The sequence below is a fragment of the Saccostrea echinata genome, unplaced genomic scaffold (assembly GCF_033153115.1).
Source record: "Saccostrea echinata isolate AGI-Se365-2 ecotype Australia unplaced genomic scaffold, CSIRO_AGI_Sech_v1 ptg000086l, whole genome shotgun sequence".
Taxonomy (NCBI): domain Eukaryota; kingdom Metazoa; phylum Mollusca; class Bivalvia; order Ostreida; family Ostreidae; genus Saccostrea; species Saccostrea echinata.
This window is the reverse complement of record NW_026889835.1, coordinates 2,070,700-2,090,198: the sequence shown is the minus strand read 5'-3', so window position 1 is coordinate 2,090,198 and position 19,499 is coordinate 2,070,700. Positions and strand designations below refer to the sequence as shown.

The 19,499-nt window shown below is 32.3% G+C and overlaps 1 protein-coding gene across 3 annotated transcripts in view; it reads left to right on the top strand.

The window, feature by feature from the left end:
- The window catches only part of LOC133177082 (trichohyalin-like), a 29,796-nt gene extending 14,539 nt beyond the window's left edge, over positions 1–15,257 (top strand). For all 3 annotated transcript variants that reach the window (XM_061312176.1, XM_061312175.1, XM_061312177.1), the window contains 3 exons: positions 4,237–4,392; positions 6,588–6,815; positions 13,157–15,257. In XM_061312176.1, coding sequence (XP_061168160.1) covers positions 4,237–4,392; positions 6,588–6,815; positions 13,157–13,309 — 537 coding nt within the window. In that variant the 3' untranslated portion in view covers positions 13,310–15,257. The remainder of the gene's footprint in view (positions 1–4,236; positions 4,393–6,587; positions 6,816–13,156) is intronic.
- Positions 15,258–19,499: the final 4,242 nt, after the last annotated feature.

Sequence of the window (19,499 nt, the reverse complement as noted above, 5' to 3'; positions counted from 1 at the left end):
TCATACATAAGGCATGATTATTCAAGACTTCAAGAATTTTTATAATCAAGCCTTCATGGGTAGGAGAGCTATGTGCGGAGTCCAGACCATGACTTAAGATGATGAGAAATGACAATAAAGGCAGCTTCTATGGTTAAAGTTAGAGTTTTTCTAGAAAATGTCCAGGATAAGATTTCAAATATATCTGTCGGCAATCATGCTTGCATGAGCAGTGTGAGAAACTGAGAGATTTTATCTCTTAATAAATAAATTTGAATTGTTCTCTCACACTGTTTGTTTCCATTTTCTTTCTTTTCCTACATATAAATCAGAATTAAATGTAAATTTTTCTAATCAAGAGTTTTGCAATTGATTTTTTTTTTAACTGAACAAATATATACATTGTATCAAAAAGAAACTGGAAGGGGAGCTTAGTTATGTCAGGTTTGAGATTCCTTTGGTCAATTTCAAGCACACTTTTGTGAAAAATTGTGAAAACAAAAAACAAAGGCAGTCCAATAAATGATTAGATATATACCCCATGCACAGACTCTTTGAAAATTTGTTTTGCTTCAGACCATGAACTGTGACACACAAAAGCTCTAATTAGCAACTCAGCTTGAGTGGATTAGGCATTTGGTGCATTTAGATTTAAAACTAGGGTTAAAGCACCGAATTCAAAGGAGTCACATGTCCAAAACATTAATGGTTTCCGATCATTTGGAACTTTTGTCCATTATCCCATTTGCTGTTTTAACCTCTTTTTTTCGTGAAATGAAAGTCAAGTAGTTTTTTTTTACCCTCACAGGTGCAAGATGAGTCTGAAACTTTATATGGTGGTAATCTTCTAAATGAACACCCGTATGACAGGTTGTGTACACTTCTGTGAATGGTAATTACTCTCATTAGTCTCGATAAGTCATCTCTAAGTCAAGGTTGTGCAATCTCTGAGGAATGATCTTTGTCCCACACGTGGCCATAAAATTTCTGGATAGAATACATGTTTGTTAGGGATTTCGAAGTTTTTTTGGACGATGCCTGATTATTTCTGTTACTAATTGGTCTAAATTGCAATTTGAGGAAAAAAGTCATCTCTTTTTATATCTTGCTGAAATAATCCATTCAAAATTATAATTATCTTATTTTGCATGTTAAGTTAAAAAATGAATGCTATTCAACACCCAATACTCAACTCTTTGCATGTTATGAGAAATTAAGCTGTGGCTAGCAAAACAGCAATGAGCAGGACATCTCCCTCTACAATGTGTAAATAGATAAGATTCTCAGGCAGTCAGGAGTTAAAAGAATGTTTAATTATTATGATAATGAGATTGAAAAATTATAGTAGTATGAGTTCCATAATTGTTCTACTTTTTACAATGCAGTTGAATTTAAAAACATGATGGTTATGCATAGGTAAATAAGGTAGAAAAAGGATTCTCAGGATAATTCTCATTGATTTTGGCACTTCAAATTACTGTGCATTACACATGGATGTCAATGAAGATAACAAAATTGTTAATTTTTAATATTTGAATGACCACTAGCAATACTCAGTGATGTAAAAGTGAAACTTGCTGGTTGACTGCAGTTAAATTGTGTCACATAAAACCTGTTTTAATATCTATATTCCTACCTGATTTATTTCTGTAAATGGTGTTCTGGCCATATTCATGCAATTTTTTTTTATCCTATATACATGTAGCTAGAACACTTTTTTCCAGAGTGCATATTAATAAAGCTAATTTCCCTTTTTCCCCCTGAGATTTGAGGTTTTAAGTGTACCTGAGCCAAAGGCTTAAGTGAGATTTTCTGATCAAATGGTGTCCATCGTCCGCCTGTTGTCAGTTTTCTGTCGTCTGCCGTGTTGTCTGTAAACTTTTCAAATTTTCGACTTCTCCTCCAGAACCACTGGGCCATTTTCAACCAAACTTGCCACAAGTACCTTTGGAAGGTATTTAAATTTGCTCAATTAAGGACCACACCCTTTTTCAAGGGGAGATGATTAAGAATTCATGAAAATTTAATGGCATCTTTTAAAAATCTTCTTCTCAAGTACTTGTACAGCAAAACCATGATTAGTCATATTTTATATATGGAAGCATTCCATTTAGTGTAGATTAAAATTTGTTCAAATCATGGCTCCCATGGGTAAGGTGGAGCCATAATGGGTGTTCAAAGTTTTACATAGTAATATATTGGAAAAATCTATTTTTAAAAAATTTCTGAAGAACAGAAAACCCATGATTAGTCATATTTATGTAGAAGTATCCTCAGGTAGAGTAGATCAAGTTAGTTCAAATCATGAGTTTGACCCATGAGTTTGGGAGGGTGAGGCCACAATGGGTGATCAAAGTTTTGCATAGGAATTTATAGGTAATATCTTTAAAAATCTTCTCAAGAACAGCAATGCCATGATAAGTAATTTATATGTAAGCATCCTAAGGTAGTGTAAATTTAAGTTTATTGAAATCATGGACTTGGGATAAATTGAGGCCAAAATATGTGATCAAAGTTTTACATGGGAACAAATAGAAAAAATCTTCTCAAGAACAACAAAGCCATAGTCAGTCATATTGATATGGAAGCATCATCAGGTAGTTTAGATTCAAGTTTGTTCATATCGTAACCCCCGGGGTAGGGTGGGACCACACAATATGTGATCAAAGTTTTACATGGGAATATATATATATATATATATGTGGTAAAAAATGCTGATGAAGAACAGCAGGGCATATAGTGACTCAAGTGGGCATTCAGGCCCATGGGTCTCTTGTTTATTTTATTATTTTCAGAATCACTGTTGTAACTTTGGTCAAGAAGTAGGAATCCATTTGTGTGCTAAGTTTTTTTTCTTTAATAAATCAAAAGTTATGGATCAAATCACTCCAAAGATTAATAGTTAAATTTTGACAATAAACACAAAGGGAATGAAGAGATGTTTTTCTTTAAATTAAATCGGAACAGTGACCATCAGTCAATTTTTTAATTACTACCTTTTTGGAATCTGTTAAATTATGGGTGCACTTAATTTTGGCAAGTAATTCAATTCTATGTGTTTTTCCTTGTGACCATTCCTCAATTTGTTACGAAAACAAAGCGTTGATGTCAGTAAGATATACATAACAAAGCAGGACCTGTTCCATTAAGTGTTTTTGTTATTTTGACATTTTTCTGTTCAGAGTTTGAGGTTGGTTTCTATGTAGACCTGGCATTCACAAGCACAAAATCAGTTTTATATTGCCCTGGCTTGAACATCTGATAAGCATAGGATTTAAAACTTCATGTTAGGTGAATTCATTTTGCAATTAATTTACACTTAAATGCATTTATGTACAATTTATATTGGGCTTACTTGGTCCCACTTTTGCTATGAATGACTAGAAAATGAAGGCCGATTTCTGTATCCAGTCCGTGTCTTGCCGTATAAGCTTCATATTAAAAACATGCAGTCATGGGCAAATTTTCATTCTTTCACACAAAATAAAAGCTCATTCACAATTCAGACAGTATTAGATGATTCAATAAACGATATTGAAATATTCCACATGTCAAAGGTTTATGTGTCGGATAAGTGCTTGTTTACCAAAGGAGAATTTTGGGGGTCATCTTCCATATCGATTCTAGACATATTTATTCTAGGATGTTAAATTGCACATTCTTTAATGTTTATGTAAGGGTAAAAAATGTATGTATTTCATCAAACTGCTTCATACCTATCAAATATTTGGAATGTTCTTGATTAAGATGACTCAAGGATCATGATGATACCCTATAATTACTCTCTAATTGAAATCCATATACTCCAGGAAGTAAATTTTCACTTATAAAAACAAAATCGAGTCTTGTTAGAATTGGCTGTAAAAAAGGTTCATGCTGATTTGTTTAATTTATAATCTAAAAAGAAACAAGTATTCCTCTTTCAGAGTGGTTAAATTGAGCCACCCTTTAGTGACATCTCAGTAACTACATTGTACATGTGAATGACAGTTCTAATACATACATTCACCCATTTACAATTTTGTAAGTGCCAATGGTTTAATGGGGTATATTAAGTTTTCAGTACTTTGTTGCATTTTCCATTTCAGAACTACTTGCAAGAATTTCCATAGTAGATGTATTTGACTTTATGGAAATCTTAACATGAAATTGTATTGATTAACCACTTTTCATATCATAAATGTGCAAATTTTCATTTCTCGGCAAGTTTTGGAGATATTTGAAGATAACCTAATTAGCTTTCAATATTCATTTCAGGCTCATAATATGAGAAGAATACATTTAATGAATTCATCATTGAAAGCCAGAAAAGAGAAAGGTGCTCAACATGAAGAAATATGCCAATCTAGATTCAAAAAGAGATTCAACGATAAACAGCGCTTAGAGCATGAAGATTCCCTTAAGTTTTTCCAGGTACTGTGCTGAAGTATTACTGTTGAATTTACAATTCATATTTTCATTACAATTATTTATGATCATTATAAGGAATTGGAGAGAGCAGAGGTAAGGAGGAACAATGCTAGTTGGGGAGGGGGGAGAAAGGGGGATAGGAATGCAAAGAAAAAAAGAAAGAATTTTAAAACGTGTTTGATATTATTGTACAGTTTGTTTAAATTGTTTTGAATCAAACATAAGGTTTTGTTTTAATTGTTTTGTATCAAACATTAGAGACTTTTAGTGACTTATAGCAATACTTTAAAAATATATATATATACCCCGTAGCATTATTCTGTCCCACTGGTATGGATGCAATTCATAAATTCCACAGGTTGTAACTAAAATTCATGATTACAGTATATAATGAGATGACATATAAATACTGATGGCCTTCAACTTCAAGGTCATATTGAATTATTCTGTAAAATCTTTAGTCATGTCACTTTCTTTCAATAAAGAAAAATGGGTTAAGGCTTAATAGTTTGCTTACAATGTAGTTATCACAATCAAAATCAGGTTTTAAGAAAGATATTTATTTAAAAAATAAGAGAGAGAATGAATGTGGTTAAACTTTTGTAAAAAGAAAAAAAACTCATGCAAGGTTGGGCTTTTTAATTCAGAAACTTTCAAGCTAAGAATCATCCTAGGTGGTCCAAACAAGTATTCTGTACAAGTTCTCTACAATGTTTGACATTTTTAAACTGAAAAAAATAATAATATGAAAAAGGAACAAATAGCATTTAAACCACAGGATGTTCTGAGTTGAAAAGACTTATTATTCAGCATTTCTATAGAAAATCATTGAAAATTTGTTCACATATTCTTAGCATAAGACTACACCTTGTTAATTTTCTCAGCATGTTCACATCATGGATGAATGCATATATATTTTACTGCATTTGAAAAATGCTAAATTTTCATTGAATGGTTGAATTTCTTACATAATGTCAGTATTTTAAGAATGATGGAACATATGTAATTTAAAGGAAGTTCATGTAAAAAACAGTGACTGTCATCTTAAGCACCTATTTTTTTCATTATTTTATTATGGCATTTCAGTTTTTCTTCCTTACATTATATATAGTTTGCTTATATATTGAACACAAAAGTTGATTTGATGAGTTGTCTTTTCAGAAAGCTCAAAATTTGATGTGAGTCAGAATTCTAATGCAATTACAAATGGTTTGTGCATGAATCACATGATCTAAAATTTGTACTTTTCTGTCAAAATTTCTCAGAAAAAATGCCTTAAAAATCTATAAAACTTTCAACAAATAGAATAGGATTAAAAAGAGCTAGGTTCACTTTATGCATGCATAAAAATGGCCCTGTATATAGCCAATAAATTGCTGACACTCTATGTCACCTTTCAATCATCAATATAAAGTGGAGACTTAATCAGTGTTTCATTTCCTACAACAAAGTTTCCTCTGAAAGCCCAGATACTGGAAAAAAATTGGCTTTGTGAAATTGCAATTTTCTTGAATTTTGCAGAAAAAAGATGTATTAAAGTTCCGTTTGCAAAGAATTAAAATCTGAGCACACTCCTCAATCCAAAAAATAAAACATATTTTATAATCTTCAGAAACAATTCTTTAATGAATATATAATTGTGAATTTTGGATCAGAGCTTGTGCTCTATTCGAAATATTGAAAAGTATCTTGAACTTCAGGCCATTTTTAAAGAAATTTTCAGGACATGGGAATAATGACACATTTTATGATGTCATATTGTAAAATTTGGATCAGAGGCTGTGCTCTATTTGAAATATTGAAAAATATCTTAAACTTCAGGCCATTTTTGAAGAATTTTTCAAGATACATGTATTAGAATAATGGCACAGTTTTTGATGTCACAATGCATCGACCAGTGAGAAAATTACATCAATTTTTTAAAATATTAGTATGCCCTCACCAAGGGTTCAAGTGATATTTAATGCATTTTAAACTGATAATGAGCAGTTTTGATTTTTTTCAGAAATTCAAAGGGCCAAAATGGCCCAAAGTGAAACTTGTCCTTTATATTTAAACATTTGAATTTAATTTGTATGGTACTTGTATATTATGCAGTACCCAACCCTATATTCGTATTTGAAATGTTTTTAAGGAATTTTAAGTTAATTGAAATCCAAAGACTCATAGGTAATAAGTTAATGAAAATTTTTCCTCAGAAAATGGTGACAAAGGGTGATGATTTGGAGCACTCCTTGTACAACAAGATGAGGAATGCCGAGTATGCTCGCCAGAAGCAGGAGCAGACGGTCAGACGAATGCAGCAGCAGTTAGCAGAGCTCAAGAGGAAGAATGCCATCCGAGTTAAAAATGAGCTTGCTGAAACTTACAGGGAAGAGACTGAGCTTGAGCAATCACTTGTAAGAGAAAAGGCAGAATTAGACAAGGTGAGGAACTTGGCTTAATTTCTGAATTTGTCTAACACTGAGGTACATGCATGTCAGACAAATATTGGGACTACAAATACCATTTATCTTTTCCTTTCCTACCTTAAAATCAAAGAGGATGTCATTGGAGCCAGAGTATAGTGTGTAAAGTGCTGTATTTATATAAAACACATGCATGTTTAAGTACAAAAATACAGTCGTTTTAAAGTACAAAAGTAAAAGTGATCTTTTGGTAGATTAATGGACACTGGAGGTCAAATATACTTGTACCACACACAGGAATCTTACTCCCATTGCAAACAAAAACACAAAATACAGATGAATGGAGGGTTTGATTGTAACAAACTTTACATATCTGCCCCCTTCACATTGAGATAATGCTCATTACTTATAGACAAATTCTTCACAGAATATTTTTATCAATCTGGAATTATGTTCCTGCTGTGATGATTTGCTGAGAGATTACTCCAGTGATCTGTGTGGCTTATGGGTTCCTTGTTAATCCATTTGGAAGCCTGCAGAAGTCAATGATATGCTAGCATTATCTTGGTTGATCAAGTACATACGGGTAATTTTCTGTAGACTTCCATGAAGTGCCATTGACTTGTGGGTTTTTTGGGGGGGGTTTTGTTTTTTTTTGTGTGTTAATGGCCAAAGAAAAAATTCAAAAACTTCGTAAGAAATGTTTCAAAAGAAATGATCGTATAGAGCCTTTGAACACAATAATTGATCTTTTAGTCTTAATTTAACCTTTTAAAGTGAAATCTTGTATGGAGATAAAAGATAAGAACCATGTAATTAGAGGCGTTTTTTTACTCTTGGTGAACATTTGGGGGTAAAACTTACAAGATCAAATTATTGCGAAAAATAAGAAATTGGCAAACAGCACTGTCCTTAAGTTGCCATTGGTGAATGTGTTTTCTTGTTTTATCTGTAGGGTACTATAAGTACAGAGCCCACAAAGGGTAATTGCCCATGGTGAAAAAGCTTCACAAGTAGTTGGGTTATCGAAGCCATCAGCTCATGTTTTTCGACAGGGGCCATGATCACAAAGTGATTGAATTTGTACAAAAGTTGTGGACATACATATCTGTCTGGCTTTATGTTCAGTTCACAGAAGGAAAGTGTCGGATTTTAGTTCTAAAGAAAAAACAAACTTTTTAATTAAATCTTTATGAGTTTCTTTGAAATTGGATAACAATTAGCACATTTGATACAGGCAAAGGCTACGGTTTAGGTTTCAGTGTTCATGCTGTGATTACTATCTTATGCCCTATCCTGAACTGTTAATGATTTTTGAGTTGATCTTTTACAATGAGATTGCTTTATCAAAACCATCTTATCCAATCACAAGGGATATATAGCTGTTTGAGGAGAGGAAAAAATACTAAAAAATATGATAACATTCAACTTTTTTAGGTCTACTTAAGTCTTAAAATAACAGGGAAAAATACCTTTTTAATCTGCTATTTTTTCAGAAATAATTCAGCTTCCATATCCATATATGTTTCAAAGGTTTCTTTTTCAATGGTTATTTGGGGAGGCATTATGTTTAACTGTGGGTGATGGGAACTTACCCTGCAGTAAATCATGTCTTCTCTGCTGTAGACTCTACAGGGGATAGAACAAAATACTGGTACATAAATCTGTGGCATTTTGATAGAACATATCCATGTCTTGGCTTTTATGTTGTAAGTGACAATTTTGAAATAAAAATGTATTATAGGATGTCATAAAACTTAACACTGTGTAGGATTGCCTTTTGTCCTTTTGTAATGGATAAACTGCTATGTGTCACATAAATAAAATGTTTTGCAGAATTTACATTTTCTCAACAGATTCTTTTTATTTTCAAATTCAGAATGTTTTTCTCAGTTGCTGAAACTTTAATTATATACCATTTGGAATATTTATTAAACACATAGCTTAAATTTTACATTTGTATCAGACTTAGTGATTATAACTTATCTGCATCATTTTGTTCAACATATTATCTCCTACATCTGCCGTTAAGATCAACTGAGATTTTGTCATGCAGATATAGAAGCAGCTATCTTTAAACATGTATACTGCAAAACTGTATGTTATTTATATACCCTGCTTATATAGAAAATGAAATGATGTTTATTTTGTAAGTAATGCATATATATATAATGACAACATATAATGTATTTAGGGGTGGAAAAATTGCACTGTATTCCAGTCTTGATAGGTGATGAAAACTTCCATTATCAATCTATTATCACTTTATATCTCTTTTCTTGTGAGGTAACAATAAGATCGCACTAAAAGATGAATAAAAACAGGTGTTAGGGAGATCTCATCAAGTATAATGCAAACATTTGCCTTTCTAACATATCGTGAGAAAACATAAAACTTGAAATATGTAACATCAGGTCGTAATCGAAGGATCAAATAATTTCCATAATAATAAGCCTTGTACCACTTCAAGAAAAAGAAAACTACTCATTCATTCATCTTTTTCACAACTTTCTGCTATATGATAATTTGACAATTAGGTAACTGATTAAATTTCAGTTCTTTTGCTATCGGCTATGCACCTGTGTATAAGAGAGTTAAACTTATGGTGCTCTCATTTGCCACAAGGGTTTGTAAGAGTCTGTTAAAGTAGCTGAACGGATAGATACTTATGGTCTTTTTGTCAGAAAACTTGTGTAAAAAAAAAAGTGCAATAAAGTGCCCTTTCACTTTTTTTTGGTTCTCTTAAAGTCTTAACCGTCATTTGTTACTTTCAGTTCTAGAGCTTTTTTTTGTTCTCTTAAAGGCTCGACTATTATTTGTTTCTTTCAGTTCTAAAACTTTTTGCCCTATCTTTCTCTTCCTCTTTTTTGTCTTTCCTGTTATTAAGTTACTTTCAGTTCTAGAACTTGTGTTTTATCATGTAATTAAAACAGTGTCATACTTTTTAAACTATGGTAAAAGAACATTAACAGATTTGTTTAATTAAAACTTAATAAAAGACATGAAAGATAATGTTATGGCTGAGTAAATTTTTTTTACATATATTAGAATTTTTTTAATGAATATTTTAATGTTTTTCCAGTTTTTTTCTTCTTGCTAACATTCATTCTGTAATTGCTACATCAGTATGCTTTAAGAGATTCAAAACAAGTGGAGAAATATGTTACTTGTACAAAAAAATTGTGTCTAAATTCAAATTACATATGGCGTCAAGTTGTCAAATGATAGGGTGGGGATTACCACATAATTCAGCAAACATAAAATGGAGATAAGTCAAACCTAATCACACCGTATGTCAGAAATTCTGCTGATTAAAAAGAATCTAAGCTCTCCTTGAATAATTGCATTTGGCTAGTTACCTTTATGAAATATTTTTTTCATTTAGAAATACAAATACAGAATTTAATGATGTGTGTATTCAGCATATTATCTCATTTCCAAATAGAGATCACAGGGCTTAAAGTACACTGGATTTATTATCACTTCCTCTATTCAGGGTGATAGAGGGGAAGTGATAATTGTGTACCATCAGTGAGATGTAGTTGTAATGGTTAACATCAGGGATGGACTGTTCATTTAAAATAGGAGTGTACAAATTTCTCCCTATATCTGAATTTGTTCTATGAGATGTAATTTCAAGATGAAGGGAAAAAAATATTTCAAGTTGTTTCAAAATGTTTTGAAACACCTCAAATATAATATCCTAGTTTTATTTTCTTTTTAAACTTATTCCATCTAGAATTTTCATAAATCATTACCTATGATATTAAATGTATTTGCAATGAACTGTGTCAATAAGCAGCTTGAAGTTATATCAGTTAGATTGACTAAATATATATGCATGTAGGTAGTAATAAAACTTCATAATGGCTACTCCCTTTTACACTTAGATAATTCATATATATTTTACACACCCTAGCAGAAATCAAAGCAAATCATTCATTGAAATTTATTGCTTGATATCTGATTTATCCCATGGCTAATTCATCACTCATCAAAGAGTTCCAAAATAAATACATTGTAACAGTATGTTGTTTCAAATTGTGGCCATATTTTAGTTATATAAGGTGAAGCATGTAGATGTAATACAATATTATTTTAGGAAAAAAAGATAAATTCATTGTACAAAGGCACATACTTTAAAAAATTTTTTTGAAATAATGAAAAAATCTCTAAAATTAATTTACAAACTTTAAAGCCATTTTAATGTTTAATGAATACATTTAGGTATTGGACCATTTTTTATGCCCATGTTTAAGTCTCAAATAAATCATTTTTGAATTCCACAAAAGAATTTATACTCTAAAATATAACCATGAATTCCAAAAACTCAGTGCGTAAAGGTTTTTTGCAAATCCTAAGGCTTAACTTTATCATCAGAGAATCTATTTTAAAACATTTAAAGTAATTTACAACCTTTAATTCATTTACTGCAAGGAGAAGTAGGTAATAAGTTAGATATTGTAAATTTATGATAAGGGGAGATTTTGTTCTGAAGTGTGATAAACTCAGTATAATGTATTGTAATTTATAGATTATGTCAGCTACAAGTTGTAGAAGATCACTCCAGCTAAAGAAAAACAGGTCAAATACTTGAAATTATCACAGTAACAACTGTGTACTTATTCCATGTACCCAAGAAACACCCCTCAATTATGGCTTATCTACCAGGGTAAGCATTTACAACAAGCCTAAACTTCAACCAGTCATATTTCTGATTCAAGGAACAAAGATTTAATGACATTCGTGTTCTGGGACAACCAAAGTTGAACAGCTTTACTCTTTTAACCATTACTTTAAAAGGCTTTAAAATTTAGGAACTTTGAGATCAAATGTGTATTGAACACTTATCTTCTGTGGTTAAGTGAACATTTACACACACTTTTGTACATATGTGTATTGGGGGCATAATGGTCTTGAATAACTTTTTACTTTTAGTAACCTTAAAAATCCTCTCTGATTTATTTTAAACTGATGTAGTATTCTTTGAAAATCATGACAGGATATTTAGATTGTCCACAACATAATCAAAGTATTGTATCAGTGACATTATGCCTCTGAACAATTTGTTCTCTGGGACTTTGATGGTTTCGATGCTCTAGATTGTGTCTGTCAGCGATGTAGGTTCTTATAATAAAAGTCTCAATTCGTTGTACACAAAATGCCATACAAATCCCATAAATTTTTCAATCCATTCAGATTTTACATCAATATATTAGCATAATTTCAATATCCTTCATTTAGGCTGCTTTTCTGTAGGTAGTAAGTATTTAGTTTGAGATTATATCATGTTTATGAAAGATTAAAAAGGTTAAGTACCACTTTAACAATTTCAAAGAAAAATCAAAACTTCAAAGTCAGGTATTAAAGTTTTAACTCAGTGAGAAATTGAAAGGGAAATCCTTTTTAAATTGAAAAGAAATTGAGTCTATAAAAATGAACACATTAACTTTGGTTTTGTAAGAAATTATTAACACCGTTTTTGTGGCCTTTCCAGCACATTTTTAAACTGATTTTGACAGCATTTCCTCTAAAATTGATTTTGGTCCATGGTTTTTTGCAGTAAATAAACTGCATCATTTTTATGTTATTTAAAATGAATACTTTCTTTCTATCTAATTCTGAATTACATTCTGAGATATCAGTGATTGATATTGGTTTTTTGTTTTGTTTTGTTTTTTTTAATGTAATTTAATTTTAATTTTTATACATTTATTCATTTATTTTTTTAATTCTTTTCACACTTTTTAAGGAAACCTTTTTATTTTATATAAAAAACAAGTAGGAATTGTCATGAGTTTAGTGAATTTTTTTCTATTCTACAATAACATCAGAGGGAAAAAAGTTTAATCATTCATAAAATTAATTTGAAAAATCTATTTAATTCTTAGTATTTTTTGAGATTATCAGTGATTGATATTGTTTTTCTATTTATAAGTCATCAAAGCGTCAGATCTAAAAAGACATCATCCTTTAGCCCTGATGAATAATGAGTTGTTCTTGGATGTTGGAAACAGTTTCCCAGAAAACAAGAAATTAACAGAAATATTTAACAAATTAACTTCAGCCCAAATGCTACAATCAAGCTCTCCTCACTTGTCTTCAGTGCAAGTTATTTATTCAAATTTCATTGATATGTGTTTGTATGCCTACCACATTTTGCCGAAAGTTTTCCAGATTTAAACTGAAACTGTTGCCTCTTTTTATGATTTATATAAGCTGATCTGTAATTTATGCCCCCTTCTTGCTAATTACCATCAGAATCTCTCAAGATTTGTGGCTTCACTGGCTCAAAATTTTCTTTTTAAGAAATGTTTGCTTCATAGATTTAGGCATTTACCATAATTTTTTTTCTACAGGTGCATGCACAGAGGGAAGAGAGTTATGAAAAGTTGCAGAAGCATCGACAGATGTTGAAAGAAGACAAACACATCTTAAAGGAGCATGAACGGGAGCATACCAGACTGCTTCGAATAGGAGCAAAAACAGATACAGCCACTGAAGCTTATTAAAAGTGACTTGACTGTTGTAATTGGTTCAAAAGAAGACTGGCTGGTATGCTTTTTTACCCAAGGTCCTGTGTGACAACTTTACAGTCATCCAAGCATTTTGCATACATTGTCTTCATGATGCTAACCCAGTGTATCAGTTGAAACAGGGTCACTGAAGTGTTTTGCTAGGTGCAGGGTCATCTGAATGTTTAACAGTTGCATGAAAACATGTTCTCTTTCCTCTTGATTCATGGTTGAATCTCTTGCAAGTAACTGAAAGTAAATCACATAGTTTGCATCTCACAAAAACATAGGAAAAGCACAAGCCCTGAGAAGTTTTATTCTAGTCACCAATTGTCACAGACAGAATTACAATTTGGTCATTCTTACAATTCCATAATTAGTAAATTGTGGCCCCTAAATTCTGTTAAGATTTAGTTTAATATTTAAGCACCGAATTGGCTTTATGTAAGAATTGTGTAATGTATTTATGAATTGATAAATCCATTTGCATTCTATAAATGTGTGTCTAGTGCGTTACTTATTCTACCTATGAAATTTACTCAGAATAACTCTGAAAAGAGACATGTTAACTATGATTCCTTACCTCTAGGCATCAGTTTTTAACTCCTCATGCAAACTAGCTTTTATTGCCTTTATTTTTTATGTAATATAAATGTTTTTTTAAAAAATGCCAATTTTTGTAAAGCTATCGCATCTTTTTTTAAAATTTAATTTTGTTTGCAGCATGTTCCAGAACTCTGACAGAAATTATTTTAGTATCCCATTGTACAGACATTTGTATGAAGTTTAATAACAAATATATAAAGGATTGTTAACAGAAACAGAGAAGGATATAAAATGTGTGAAAGTGGATCAGATGACCTTAACGAAACTGACGATGTATTTTGTCCATTCTTTTTTATGTTGAGTAGTATTCAGGTGTCTTTACACATTTGGAAGTGTTTGGTGCTAGAAATTCAGGGACTCTTGCCCTTAATTCTTTCTAAAAATAACCCTTTTAGCACATCTGGTTATCACTGAGGGAAAAGATAGTTTACAAGGAAAAAATTACCATTTGCAGTTGTATGTATTATCTGGAATCAGAATGGCTTATTTCTGGCCAACAAATTCAACTTTACAATTTTGTACAATGTGCTCAGAATTATAGTCTATAATCTGTCTCCTTTGAGATGAATAGTCCCATAAATTTAATTCATGTAATATTTAATGTTAGGTATTAAAATGACACAACTCCAATTAAAATGTGACAATTTGATACAAACTGTTTTATTAGACAGTCAATTTGGTGGCAAAATGATGTGTTAATCTGCATTACTGGTGAATTCATGGGGTGTTAGATATCCTTTATAATACAGACTTAATGGGGAAATGTGAAGATGAGTCTCAAAAGTGCTTAAGATTTCAAGTGATACTGATTTAAAAGTCAGTCTAGAATTGTAATGTGTTGTTCACATACAATGTCACAGGATATTAGAACTGCCTTTTGTTGAAGTTTTTGTTGCTTCTCTTAAATGCATGCCTTAAACTCGGTCTCATTGTGGTTGTTCTACATATATATTGAAGAAATCATATGATTTTCTATTGGGAAATCATTGTACTGCAATCTTTATAGATAAAAATACATAAAAAAAGTTAATATTGTGTTTTAATCCATAACTAAATCTTATTTTGATTTATGTGGATGGAGAATTTTTGTCTGTATATTTTCAATCATTCCGTGCCTCTATGTCATGTGCCAACATAAACTAGATCTGTCTTGGGATTTCATTACAAGGCCTCTGCTTTGAAGACAATGTTATTTGTGATGTTATACAAAACACAGTAATTACTGTTTACTGATTTATGTCACATTTTTATTTTCTGGCTGTGAGAATTTATTTTTATTTTGACATACATATCGATGTTTTTTTTTTCTAACTAAGCATACTCTTTACCTTGTGTTAAAATAAAATGACTCAACTTTTTAAAATTAATATTTTAGTGATTTTTTTTTTAATTCGGATGTGTTTATTTTTTAGTAATGAAATGAAGGAAAAAGTTTATGTTATCGGCCCTGAATTTTTTCCAAGGTCACCATTTTTCGGTGAGGAATCTGGGAGCCCGGAATGGGAAAGTCGTGTACGATCTTCCATATCATAACTGTTTTCAGAATTTTAATGCAGTTATGTGCAAGTGAAACGAAATTACATAAAGCTGAGAGTCGTACATTCATCAAGAATTCATCGAAGGTACATATTGCAATGGTACAAAAATCTCGGACCCGGTTAACAAGTTGGAGCTTGAAACAATATCTTTTGTGAGACACTTTCCTCACTGCTTTACTTAAAGGAAGTGCGTCACTGGAAAATGCCACCCCATGTGGTTCCGTAATTAGATAACGTATTTTTTTTTTTGGTCAGGTTTACCAAATTTTCAGACCAGTGAGTTATAATATGTACAGATCTGCAGCAACGCTTGCAGTTGCTTATAATCTATTCCGAGATTCTAAAGTGAAACCTTAATAAGATAAGTAATTACTGTATAAACAGTTTAGCAAATGAACATTTTCCGATAAACACGTTAGAATGTGCAAATATGTCATAAAATGGCATATCTGCGTTAAATTAGGTGACAGGGTATTTGAACAAACATCACAAATTATTTATGTCAACGACAAACAATTTGAAGAACACTTATCGGCCAGTGTCCAGTGGTGTTATGGTGGACTTGACCTTTTTTGATGATACTAGCCAGATTTTGACATCAGCCATTGTCAACTGGTGGGTGGAACCCGAATATAAATGATCTATCAATGGACACCAAGCATTTTTCTCTTCAATTGGCAAAAACTAATAATCTCGCCGTACAAACATACGGGCACAGATTATTCTTTGTTTTACGGGTGTGAGAGGGAACCAATGCAAGGGGGCGTGTCCCCACGTGTCTTCGCTGTCCACGTCGTGATCAATTTGTCCGTGTTGCTGGCTCCTCATTAGTCGTCCGATGGTCGGAGATCGGAGTAACCCGCTGGTCTCCGCGGAATCTACCTTTGCTAGTTCTGTACACGTAGTAGTTGTTTACCCACAATACGAGAACTCTTCCTGTCAACACGTTGTTCCGAAGACACGAGATGTTCCTGAATTACCCACTTTTTATTAATTCTCGGGAATTACACTAAAAAAGACACGAGATGTTTCTGAAATACCCACCCTTTATTAATTCTCGGGAATTACACTTAAAGACACGTGATGTTCCTGAATTACCCACTCTTTATTAATTCAAGGGAATTACACTAAAAAAGACACGAGATGTTCCTGAATTACCCACTCTTTGTTAATTCAAGGGAACTACACTAAAAAAGAAACGAGATGTTCCTGAATTAGGTTGAATGAAATTATCATAAATGAAGAGAGAAAATAAGAGAATGTAAATATAATTATGCATTGAATTCTTATTTTTGGATGTCGTTTACGCGCGGTATTCAATCTGTCGGCACAGCTTACTAACAAGTGTAAATCTATGAAACAGAGATTTTGTCTTATAAATGACCTGACTGTGCCGGCAAGTTGAATACCGCACGTTATATATTTGGTTTTTTTTCCATTTCATCCATATAAAATTTGAACAAATATTGATACACAAATAAATTATATATTTATATAGAACAAACGATAACAATAAATTTTATAGCTCCGATTCATGTTTGAATGAAATGCAAACTGAATTTCTCTTATTCGAATAATACAGCAAGAGCTCTTACTATTCCACCGTGTGTGACTGGTTTTTACTGCATCAAATGAATATAGTTTGTCTTCCCCGATTTAAAGATGACTTACATGTTAGTCTGTATTTATCAGGATATCAAATCTTACCACAGATAACTTCTAATGGAGTCCATGCCAGAGTTAGACGTCCTTAATTGTAGGTGGGCATTTTAAATATAACGGTACCGTAAAACGGTCTTGGGTTTCTGTACACAAGACCACAATTTGCCCTTGTCATAGTAATCTTGTTGTCGAGTTACTGAGTTCATGACATATCTCAAAATCGTTTTATCTATTCATAAAAAAGGAGAAAAATCCCTTAAATTCATGTAATACAATTCAAAATTAATTATACAGATTATTAGGTTATTAAACGCACGCAGAGACCTATTTTAATGTTATTTATTGAATTTCTTTCATTATATGTTTACGACTTGTAAAATTCTTCTACGTTTGAGGTCGGACAATCTAGAATCTTGTCTTCTGTGCGAAGTATGAACGAAGGTTCTTCCCCGTCACGTACGTAATCAAAAGGTATCGCTGGGGCGTCGCGTATCATTTCGTTGTCTCCTATCAATGGCCGAATCAACAATTTCCCAAACTTGAAAGAAGACTGTAGATACTTAAGTCTTCCTCGCCGTGTGGGTATTAGATAACAACACACAAAAACATTCCCTTTTTCCTTGACTAGCCCCACCTTCTTTATCTATGGAACATACTGGCTGTTCAGACACTGAGTGGCCAGGAATTATCTTCTCTATTGTCGGCTCTAGATTGCTAGTCTCGAATTAAAGTGTTGATTATTATCACAACCAGATAATGAAATAACGTGTTTTTGTGATATACGAATTTACATTCATAAAAATGCTTATCGTATTTGAATTTCTTCGATTGATACTTGCTCATCAAATGAATCATTTTCGCTTGTTGTTCCCCAAAAAAACTCAGATAATTATTCTGTCATTAAACTTTGGGGGAAAAATACAGTTTAACTTATGACAAGATTTTGTTTTAAAAGAATAAATGGAGAGTTATCTTTGATATTCTGGGTTGTTCGTCTATAACTTTCTATCTCTCTATACAGTCCCTTTTAAATAACCGTTTATTTTCAATTAGCTCATGGCGATCTTTCATCAAAAAATGAAATTAATTACCTTTCTTAAAGATATTTTCAATTGGTTCATGTAAATTCCATTTACCGATTAGTTTATTTTACACTTTTTCACGTTTCCCTCAATACACAGTATTTACAATCTACATAAAATCATCAATATCTAGTTGTAATCTAAATGGATGTCGAAAAACAAACAGCTAAGTGCTTTTCTAAATATTTGTTCACCATGGATTAAGCTGTTGAAAAAATGCTGTAATGAACCCCAGCTCGATAAGTCTTGTACAGCATTTAAAAGCTAGTGCCCCCCTCGAAGAGAGACGATAGGTTATTTTACGACAATCACAACAATATGATATTTTGTTACAATCTTTCTTTTTTCTGTCATTTATAGGAAGAAGAAGAGACCCATGAGCCACAAGGCTCACATGATTCACTTTCCTCCTTCCTGACAAATGAGTTCATGTATATTGATAGGTAAACTCCTTTTGCGGTCATCAAAAGGAAGCCCGTTTTTCCGACTATTCACTTAAAGTCCATGATTTTGGCATTTTACTATTTAAGTAATTTACAGAATACTGAGTCCCAGTGTCAAGTATGCAGATTGATACATCTGTGTTCTTGCGGAGGTCTAAAGTAGGTTTTGTCTTTCCTGGCTCAGTGGTTCTTTAAATGAATTTTATATTTTGAACTCTTTCTCGTCACTTCTCCTTCATGGAAAAAACAGGGGAAAAAATGAATCCACTTCATCTCAGTATGTTTTCTGCCAAGCTTGGTTGCAATTGTTCCAGTGGTTCTGGAGACAAGGACGAAAATGTGGTCAAGTTTATAACAGATACGCTTAGATCGGCCTGAAAACTCACTTTAGCTCAAGTGAACTAAAGACTATTGGAGTGTACGATTGGTCCATTGGTTCTGGAGAAAAGGCAAAAACGTAGTTTACCAACGACACGTGACAATATAGACAGACGCCGGACATGCTCAAGTCGACCGGAAAAGCTCTACTTTAGCTCAGGTTAACTTAAGCCTTTGGACGTGTGCGGTTGGTCCAGTAGTTCTGAATGTGCTTAGTAAAGTTTACAAACATCAAATGACAATAGAAAGACAGCAGACAATCTTCGATTGCAAGAGCTTATTTTACCTTAGGAACTAAAGACTGCGAGAGTATTCAGTACCTGACAATGAGCTTTAGAAACTTACATGTAAGTCATAGTGCAAAGTCAAAATGTTCTGGATTTGATATTTTTAATCATCTATAGCTAAACATTATTGCAGCCCGGAAGACCGGGCTGCTCTATATAGATTGTGATGGAAAAATCGACGGGAGAAGTTA